This window comes from Uloborus diversus, chromosome 5 (genome assembly GCF_026930045.1).
Source record: "Uloborus diversus isolate 005 chromosome 5, Udiv.v.3.1, whole genome shotgun sequence".
Classification (NCBI taxonomy): domain Eukaryota; kingdom Metazoa; phylum Arthropoda; class Arachnida; order Araneae; family Uloboridae; genus Uloborus; species Uloborus diversus.
In genome coordinates, this window is record NC_072735.1 from 165,591,869 (window position 1) to 165,602,655 (window position 10,787).

General features: G+C 35.7%; 1 protein-coding gene across 1 annotated transcript; it reads right to left on the reverse strand.

Moving 5' to 3' along the window:
- Window positions 1-7,728: 7,728 nt before the first annotated feature.
- LOC129223251 (junctophilin-2-like) lies at window positions 7,729-9,130 on the reverse strand. The gene is made up of 2 exons (XM_054857817.1): window positions 8,538-9,130; window positions 7,729-7,818 (listed from the first exon to the last, which is right to left on the reverse strand). Exons 1-2 carry the CDS (start codon window positions 8,973-8,975, stop codon window positions 7,729-7,731), a joined length of 528 nt encoding a protein of 175 aa, XP_054713792.1. The 5' UTR covers window positions 8,976-9,130.
- Between the last annotated feature and the right edge of the window lie 1,657 nt (window positions 9,131-10,787).

Sequence of the window (10,787 nt, forward strand, 5' to 3'; positions counted from 1 at the left end):
TGATGGCCAATTTAAGGAGGAGAACTGGTCACATGCAGCTTTTAGGGATATGAATTTCAAAAAAATTAAAAATGGTCGAGCGCAACCATCCTGTATGGATTGACCCATAAAACAGAAAGAAAATGCTATTTTTCTGAATTTTATTTCACGTTTGGAAATAAAAAACCAATTTCGAGTTTCTTCAAGCAAATAGTAGAAACACTGCTCTATATTCTTGTAAAATTTTAAAGTTGTCTGAATTTTCCCTCATTTGAATTTTTGTGTGTATGTGAAAGGGAAAATCATCATTTTACAAAATGTCTCTAAGTTTAAAACTGATTTTGAAAACAAAGGAGTTAAAATACAACTTCAAAAGTAAGGTATTTCTTTTATGATACTTAGCACATTATCGGGTATTAATTTCATCAAAGCTAATGTATTCCTTAAAGATTGAGATTAAACGAGCTGATGTGTGCATCACATGACTTCCTTTTACACCAATTTAATGTTATTTCTCTATTATTGCAATTTTAATGTGATTCTCTCTCTAACTCTCTAAATATCACCAACAATGGCTACATTAAAACCAGATTTTAAAAAAAATAGCCAAATTTGTCGCCAAGTTGGCGAAAAAATTTGGCAACAAAACGGCTACCAAAAGACTGGCGATATATCGCCAAGTGTCCGCCAAATTGTAACACCACTTGAGTTTGCATCGAAATTAACAATGAATTCCCCCCAAAAAGGGGCAAAAGTCCCCGTTAGAAACACCCGAATGCAACCAAAAAAGGAGGTGCACAACTAAACCTCACTAGGAGTCTACGTACCAAATTTCAATTTTCTAGGACATTACGTTCTTGAGTTATGCGACATACATACGCACATACGTACATACAGACGTCACGAGAAAACTCGTTGTAATTAACTCGGGAAACTTCAAATTGGATATTTCGAGCGTCTATACGTTCTTAGGTACATATGTACGTGTGGTCGGGTCGAAAAAAAAAACTCAGCATTCATTTGGGGGTGAGCAAAATGGAAATTAAGGCCGATTTTTGAGTGAACATTTTTTCGCGAATACAATACTTCCTTTTTTGTAAAAGGAAGTAAAAAAGAGTCACCACTGAGCTGAATATATGTTTTTTTAATCTCATTCTTATAAAATAACAAATCAGGAATGGCTAGGTATATTTGGCAGGAGAACAATTAATTTATAAGAAGCACAAAAAAAAAAAAAAAAAAAATCGTCGCCAAGTTGGCGAAAAAACTTGGCGACCAAAAGCTTGGCGATACGTCACCAAGTGTTTACCAAATTATAACACCACTTTAGTTTGCATTGATATTAACAATGATTTCCCCCCAAAAAGGTGCAAAAGACCCCCTTAGGAACATCCGAAAGCAACCAAAAGGGGAGGTGCACAACTAGACCCCACTACGAGTCTATGTACCAAATTTCAACTTTCTAGGACATACCATTTTTGAGTTATGCGAGATACATACGCACATACGCACATACACACATACGCACATACATACAGACGTCACGAGAAAAGTCGTTGTAATTACCTCGGTGATGGTCAAAATGGATATTTCGCGTGTCTATACATTCTTAGGCACTTTTCCGCATGTGGTCGAATCGAAAAAAAAACTCAACATTCATTTGGGGGTGAGCAAAATGGAAATTAAGGGCGATTTTTGAGTGAAAATTTTTTCGCGAATACAATACTTCCTTTTTTGTAAAAGGAAGTAAAAATAAAAGGCTTAATTATGAGAAAATTGAAATATTTTTAGTTTTTGAAACTCGGTTAAAAGTTAACTATAATAACTTTGAAAATTTTACTGATATCAGATTAATTAACCTACTCCATAGATTGCAACAACATATAACTTTTATGTTTTTATTAAATCTTTACTAATAATAAAGCTGAATGTCTCTCTGTCCGGAGGATGTCTGGATGTCTGGATGTCTGTAGGATATCTGTAGGATGTCTGTAGGATGTCTGTGACGCGCATAGCGCCTAAACCGTTCGGCCGATTTTCATGAAATTTGGCACGATGTTAGTATGTAGCATGGGGGTGTGCACCTCGAAGCGATTTTTCGAAAATTCGATGTGGTTCTTTTTTTATTCCAATTCTAAGAAAAAAAACTATCATAAATTACGAAATTATCATAACGTGTAACCGTAACATGGGCACAAGCCAATTGGCGAGATACGAAATTATCATAACGTGTAACCGTAACATGAGTACAAGCCAACTGACGAGAAAATTCACAATACATTATTTGCAAAATACAGGCGAACCAAAAGATCTTTTAATTTTTCTATTACGGGCGAAGCCGTGCGGGTACCACTAGTAGTTAATAAGATACAAGCCTTCAAAAGTGCAACATTTAGCATTTATGAGAATGCTGTTCAATTTGACCAATTTTCAATCGCATATAACTATTTAAATAGAAAATTTTAAGCAAAAATATTTTAGATATTTTTATATAGGCATAAAAGGAACCTATATACCAAATTTCATGAAAATCTGTTACCATGCGGCCACCACTTTTTTGCGAATTTTGCTCATTTCGCATGGAATGACCCATATATAAAAAATATATGTTCAGTTTAAAACCAAATTTACGTTCTATACATATTCTATTAGTATTAATAAACAGCTTAATTTTGTAAAAATATTTACTAAAAATGACAAGAAAAATTTTGACAAGAAAAATATTGTTTAATAACGAATAATTTTATAAAAATTAAATTAAAACTAAGTAAGCAAACATTAAAGGAATAAGATAACCGTCCCTAAACCATTACTAAAGAATTAACCATAGCTGTCCAATAAATAAAAATTAAACTTAACTCTCTAAAAGGAACCTAAAATAATTTATTTGAAAAAATTATGAACAAATCGCAGTAACGACGATTGCTTCTGAATTGATTACTTTATGGCATATGGGGCATTCCACGGTATTTCTGACATTATGTAGAGTCCGTAACGTGGCCTTTTTTTTTTTTGCCATAACATTTTAATTTACCGTTTGATTTGCAAATTATTTTAATTTGAGCTGGTGTGTTGGTAGTAAAAGATCCAAATAAAATAATATGCTAATCAAACAGTAAATTAAAAAGTTATGGCAAAAAAGGTCACGTTACGGACTCTACATAAATGTCAAAAATACCGTGGAATGCCCCATATACATAAATCCATTAATAATGACCTACCATTAATAACAAGCACATATTATAGGCAATACACATTTTTCTTTTTTTTTTTTTTGAAAGAAGGGGGGGGACTTTTACTTTCGGGATTTATTTATTTTTTTCCTTACACTGATTTGCCTTCTTATTGGAACTGAATGGGAAAATTTACTTTTGTTTTGTTGCAAAATAAACCTCGAATTATCTGGCATACCGGAAAACTCAAATTTTCCTGCATGCTGGAAAATTCGAATTTTCCTGCATTCTGGTCAACTTTGCCTTTTTCCGGCATGCCGGATAATGCGGTGTAATACGGTAAGATTGAACATAATTACATCAAAAGGGCATACTATACAAGTAGTTCTTTAAGTTTTGATCGAAAAATGGTATAAAATTCATTTTTTATTATCTTAGTAAGTTAAAGGAGGGGGAGGGGGAGACTCCTGAAATTTGAATTTTAATAACATTCTTCTTACGTTCCAGTTGTTGCTGGCAACAGTAAAGAGCCTCAGGTGTCGTGGTATGGCAACAGTTCTACCTTCTTGTTACAGCAAAATGAAGTATGGAGGAAGAAATAGGTGTTATGACAGTTGAGAAAATGCTGTGTAGGATGTTGACCTTCTGCCAAGAAACATCGAGCCATTTTTGTTTTCTTTTCAGAAATTCTCACGGGTTTTGAAAAGTTGGAGTGTTTTCGCTATGGCTATGTAAATATACACAAAAATGAAATGTACGAAGCGAATGAGGCGTTTTAAATGGACTAAAAATCTGTTTATTCAAAGCCATTTTTATTTAGCGTGGTATTTAGTTGCGGTTTAAATTTTTACTCGTGTACTTCCTGTTGATAATACGTTCTGCGGTACTATTTTTTAAAAATGCAAATGAAGAATGCGATATTTTATGTTTCTTGGCCTTATTATTTTCACAATAAGCGAAACACACTTGAATTGTTATGGTTTTGATTAGATACTGGGTGTCCCGAAAACTATATACAGTCCAACCACGTACTGTATGGAATTGCCAAACGTCCAGAGTTCAGACAAGTCTATCTAAATGAGGGGGAAATGTAAAATTTTGATGCTCATGTTCCTCTCATTTGAATGAGATTCTACTTAACTGAGAGGCTGACATACATCTGCAAAAGCTGACGTCCCTAAAAACTAATAGATGCGTCCATTTCCGCCTGTAAACCGGATGTTTGCCTTTTCATACAATCCGTGGTCAGACAGTAACTCTGCTCACAGTGAGATTTTAAAATTTAGTAGCATGTTCTAATCTCTCGATAGACAGGAAAAAACAATTTAAGGCCACATAATACAAAGAATATTTGATTGAGCACAGATTGTTGCTATACATTGTGTTTAAACTTCATACAGAATATGATAATTAGTTTTAAAATTACTTAACACACTTCAATTTTTTTATAAAAGAAAATATTTTGTCTTTTTATTTAATACCAGCTGCATCGCCCGGTCTACCTCGAAAATAAAAGTTTTGTCAATTGACGCATGTTCAACCATCAGGCTTCAGTTACAGAAAAAAATACTACAAAATTCCCGTCAAAATAGTCATTCTCAAAGAAAGAAAACGGCAAATCAAACATTCCCAAAAAAATTAACGCAACCCTCCAGAAATACAACTAAAATCCTTAAAAAAAAAAAAAAAAAAAAAGATAAATCACCAAATAATAATCAAAAGGGGAAATTTTTACCTCGGAACAAAAACAAAATTATATTTAGTCACAGCCAAGGGGGGGGGGGGGGAGTGGCAACCTTCTGAATTCTAATTTAAAATGATATCGCGCAAACGGTAATTTTCCGATTTAAAATTTCTGTTCCATTAGGCTTAGCAATGCTTTTTAATTTTTCGCGGTGATTTTATAGCCTTTTTTTTCCCCGAAATTCGAAGGAAATGAATGAACTCTATGGGTGTTTTTCGTGGGCTTTCCAATGAGACCTGAATCAAAGAAATCGGATTATTATTTCGGGTAGAAAGAGCCATTTAATGCCATTTTCGGGACCAAGAATTAAAATTCGAACGGTTCGGTTCTTTTTTGGCGTTCGAAAACCCTTCTACGTTGCCTCTCGGGTGCCCAAATACCTCCCTGCCAAATTTGGGTCGAGATCCGCCGAAAACTGTGGATTTGTATAGGGAACACACACACACATATATACTCTCTGTTTTATTTATGTAGATAAGTATTACAATATAACACTTAACTCTCGACCAACTACTAAGTTGCAAATAAAATTTAAAAACTAAACTAGTGATAAAATTAAGTAAATAGATATTTAATAATAATAATAACAATTAACAAAATAAATTTACAAACTGATTGCAAAAAAAAAAATAATAATAATAATAATTTCAAATATTTACACATTTTATTAACTTTTATAATACCCTACACTAATATTAATATTACGGAAAGGATATGGAACTGTTCACATGTGCCCCCAGATGTTGTTTTCGGAAGTGCCCCATCATCTACTTTAGAACTTACTCGCAAAAATAAAGAATTCTTACTCAAATAAAAAAAATAAACAGTGTCATAAATTTAATTGAATGTTTATATAATGGTTTTCACTTATTAAGTTTAGCTTTTTAATTTGTTTAAAATATGTTTTTACATGAAGAAGGCAGTGATACAATTACATCAGCATTTGCTAAAACAAAGAAGCTGTTACCAGAAGAACAAAAATTGGTTCCTTGTTCGAAAAGTTAGGCCAAAAAGTAGAACTGGTACTAACATTACTTGAGAATTTTCAAGAACTTTTGCTTGACGTTATCCCAGTAAAACATACCATGTTCACATGTGCCCCATGCTCACATATGCCCCCTTTTCCCCACCTCATAAATAGATGCAGTTACAAAAAAATATTTCATACTAAAAATTAACATACTTTATCAGGTATGACCCATTTACTTCTTTTTTATATATAATTCTTTAAATTTTAATAAAAGGTGGTTAGCCCTTCGTATGAAATAAGTGAGACACTCATCTGATTTTTTTTTAAAAATTATCATTAAGAATATTTAAAGCATTATGATGAACTTTGGTTTATTAATCAAGTTCGAGATAAAATAAGTCAATAAGTAGATTTTATTATTATTATCATTATTCCTTGCTTCAAGACTTTTGTATAAGGCAGGCTTCAAAACGAACTGTTCTAAGCTCCCCCCCCCCCTAACCAACCCTCTTACACATTTAATTACTCGAATCACTTTTAAACTTTTGCGAAAACATCAAATTCATTGTTATTTAAATGATTTATTAGAAGCAACTTTTCATTTTCTGTTTCATTTACATGATTTAATATTTTGTTGTTTATAATTTTTTCTATAGCAGCAATTGAATGATAGTTCATCGTAAAAACATTTGATTTTTGGTTTGATATTTAAATCACATAAGCTATATGTATGACTGTTGATAAGTGTAAGAATTATACATCAAATAAATAAATGCGGACTACCCACACCACGAAGGGGGATCATTAAATTAGGGGACAGGTTTAACTAGGGTCATGCTTCTTATGTTTAATGTGCCCCACTGCTAGGCATTTTAAAATACGTATTTTTATCGAATTGGGGAACGCCAAATAAATATTAAAGTAACACAAAAAAATTTCGATAACATAAGAAACTAGTTGTACGTACATACTTTAATGAAAGTGAAAATTTTCTTATTTTGCCTGCATTGTTTTACTTTTTTATGCCAGTTTTATAAAGAACCTTCGATAATGGCTGCAAGCAAAGAAAATGAACAATGTTTCGGAAGAATCGTATATTTAGATTTAAGTTATTTCACAGTAACAAAGCCTAGAGTAACAAAAGTAAATACATAAATTAAAGAATTAATTCAAAAACTTCAAGCCACCCCCCCCCCCCCCTCATGTTGTTGATTTTCAATTAATTAATTAAGACTTGGGAAATTTGGAACAATAGGAGTCAAGCACAGCAATAAAAACAAAGTTGTTCGCAAGTATAAAAAAGACACTATTAAATTAATAAAATTGTGATTATAAATTAAATATCTGCGCGAAACGTCTGCTTCAGTTTAGAAATACTATTGTTTCATATTCAAATAAGCTTTTAAGTCATATGATAAGACAGAAAATGCAACCGAAAATTTTCAGACAATTACTCTCCTTGAAAATTATATAGTCCAGACGGAGATTCCCACCCACCGGAAGTTTTGAAAGCTCTGTGGAAATGCACAGATACTGTATTTTTTCAGATACTGCATAAGTACTTATTTTCGCGAGCCCGACGTGATCGCAAAAATCTAAACCAGGTTTTTTTTCTTCTCTTTCAACTTTCGGTTTTATTCGCATAAAATTCGAGACATTTTCAGGTCGTGAAATCACCGATAGCTTCATTTTCGCGAAAATAAGTGCTTTTACAGCAAATGTGCAGTTAATCGGCCTTTACTGAATCAATTTTACAGTATCCTGCAGCTAAAATGATTTACAGCAACGAGTATGGTACTGTGATTGTTCCATCTAGCGGACGAGTAGGAAAAATTAAAACATCGTTTATTCTACGCAATATTCTAGGTGGTGATGGAGATAAGCCTTGAAACCAAGGCTTGATCATCCTTTCCACGTCGAGGCAACAAAAATTTACTTTTGATTTGTGGCAACTGTAAAAAATAGAATAAGATTTTGTTCACTAAGATGAAGGTGATATGATAGAATTGACATTTTTTATTGGTAGAAGTTGATTAAGATAGATGTAAGTAATGTAAACAGTCTCAAATAAATGTGTTTTTTAATATAAGTTTTTTCTTTCAAGAACGTTATGAACTTTGATATTATTGAGTGGACAATTGACTCAAATTAAGTGGAAAAATGTGTTATGAAACGGTAACATTAGGTGTCTCATTGTTACCTACTCTCCCCCATATACATATATAGCATAAATATATTCAAAAGAGTTCAAAAGAGTACAAATCCTTGGCTGATTTTTGGAGTGTTTGAGAGAGTCCCAATCCTATGAATAAATGGTTACTAATTAAAAGTCTACAGGAGTAATAAATGAAATGCAGATAAATTTAAGCATCTTATTTCTTGCATGTTAATATGTATAAGTTACTTTAGTAAGAAGACACTCTTTCAAATATTTTAACAATATTTACAAATGCTTATCATCATTGGTTGGCACTTTTATTACAGTCTTTTTTTTTCTTTAATAATCATTCACAGTTAACTATTTTTTTTTGGTCATCTGAAATCAAATTTATCTTTTATCAGGACGTGAAGTAAACCGGCCGGGACACCGGGATTGCGTATGAAAACTGGGATTGTCCCAATCAAACCGGGACGTCTGGCAAGCCTAATTAAGCAGAATCCCCACAAATACCCAGAAACGAAGAGTCCGGGAAAGAAGACGAAACTCACCTCCGTCAGCGTAGGTTTCGGATCCGTATCCGTCCTGCAGTCCATTGGCCCACGTCCCGTCGTACTTGGCCCCCGAAGAGATGCTCTGCCGGACGCCGTACCGGCCCTTCAGTCCGTCCGTCCACTCCCCGCGGTACACCCACCGTCCGCGGGTCTCGACGCCCAGTCCGTGGCGCTTCCCGTTGCCCCACTGGCCCTCGTAGGTGCCTCCCGCGGGCCACACGTACACGCCGGACACCTCGAAGCCCTGGGACCAGGCCCCGCTGTACTCGCCCTGGCCCTTGGGCCCCGTGCACACGCCGTGCCCGTGGGCCTTTCCGTCCTCCCATCCGCCGCAGAACGTGCCCCCATCGTCAAAGTCGAAGCGACCCCCGCCGGGGCTCCCCAAGCTCGAAGTCATCGTCGGCGACCGAACTCATGGAACACATTTTAGAGCGCCGGCTGCCACCGCCACAGCATCCCGCTCTGCCTCGCCGACACCCTTGCAGAGCCATCCTCTCTTATATTTTTAGTCCTCTTTGCGCGGTTGCTTTTTTTATCGCCTGCCGACATCCACCACGGATTCTCCCCCCGCCCCCCTCCTCTCTGCCGAAATTAATAATAACCAAATCCTTCCCTACCACCCCCCCTCCTCTCATCAATGATGCCACACGGGGGGGGATCGATCCCCGATCGAATCGTCCCGCGATCGCACGAGAAGAGAGGGGGGAGGGGTATGAAAGGGAATGTTTGTTTCTAATCTTCTATTTTAAGACCTTGACGGCTGCGAGAGCTGCGTCAGAAATAGACGAACCTCGAAGCTTTACTCTCATCTAGATCACAACTCGCCATTTTAATAGGAAGTGGTAACATGTCTTCCCTTCCCCCTCCTCTGTCCATCGAGAGAAAGCTGGAATACTTGGACCACGTCCCCGACACTCTTCTGTACACACGCACTAAGACAACATTCAACAACTGAGACCGCGAGTATCTCCTACTTAAATCTGAAATATTTTCGAACTAACAGATTTCTGAGATAAACAGGATGAGAACTGAACGAAATGTGGGATGAGTCGTCTACCGAAGTAAACCGCTACGCTATAGTTAAAATAATTGGATGATTAAAAATCTAAGTTTTGCTAAAATGTCACCAATGTCACGTATTTTAACTTCTCCTATATGGACATTTTTCTACAAAGTGAACTAACATTTATTAATCCACATAACTGACGTCTGTGATGGCATTTAAACGATACATTCCATAGTGGGTCATCGTTAAAATCTCACAATTTAGAAGAAAAAATTGCAAAGTTTACCTATACCAAGGGAAGGTAAGGGGGAGTCATAGCTCAGACAGCGCCATTGAAATTTTTAGTGGTTGTTTTTAAGGATATTTTTATACGAGGGTGATTTATAAGGATTTTTCGTCATTGCCCCCCTTTTCTGGCGGGTGTTCGTAGTATTTAGAGGACCTCCATTGATTCCATTGAGTGCCATTGCTTCTAAGGGAGAAGGAGCACCACTGCGTATACTGTACACTAGGTGTTTTCAAACTTTTTCGACTAGCGGCACCTTTGAAGAATTAAAATTTTCTCACGGCACCCCAGTCCATCTCTACCACTTGAGATAAGTGCTTAAGTGCGTCGAATAAGGCTACCCTGAGGTTCAAAACCTAACCCCTCACTGCATTATGATTGAATAGCTCCAGCTTTTGCATATTCATCAGATGACTCATAAAAACTTAGTAAAAAATAAAACTAAGTGAAAATTTGAGGTTTAATCTTGTTTTTAAGCATTTTTTGCAAAGGCAACCGGTTTTTGCCTTTATAGGATCATGGGTCATAAAAAGAAAAAACTCTAACCTAACATATCGTCGATATCATGCTAAATTAACGAATAGGAAAATTAGCACTCTTCGGGGGAGCAAAAACACAGAATATAATCCCCCCCCCCCACACCTGACGCGTTTAGTTATTTTCAATCTTTTATGGATTTTTATGGAAACGATACTTTTTTTTAAGAGTAAAAAAAGTATCGTTTGGAAGTAATTATAACAAGTAGCTCTTTTTGAATACTACGGCAAACATCGACTATAAAAATCGCGACTTTTCACATTCGTTAGTTTAGCATGGTGGCGAATATTGATAACATGGACATTTCGCGTCACCCTTTCCCTTACGGCACCCCAGTTTGCCGCAGCACCCAGTTTGAGAACCCCTGCTATACATGATCA

Bases quoted from the DNA above. Each gene is read 5' to 3' on its own strand.
- LOC129223251 (XM_054857817.1), bottom strand. From the start codon at position 8,975: ATGACTTCGAGCTTGGGGAGCCCCGGCGGGGGTCGCTTCGACTTTGAC. The intron at 7,819-8,537 runs GTATTTGTGGGG...TATTTTTTACAG, and splicing joins CCCGGACTCTTCGTTTCTGG to TTGCCACAAATCAAAAGTAA.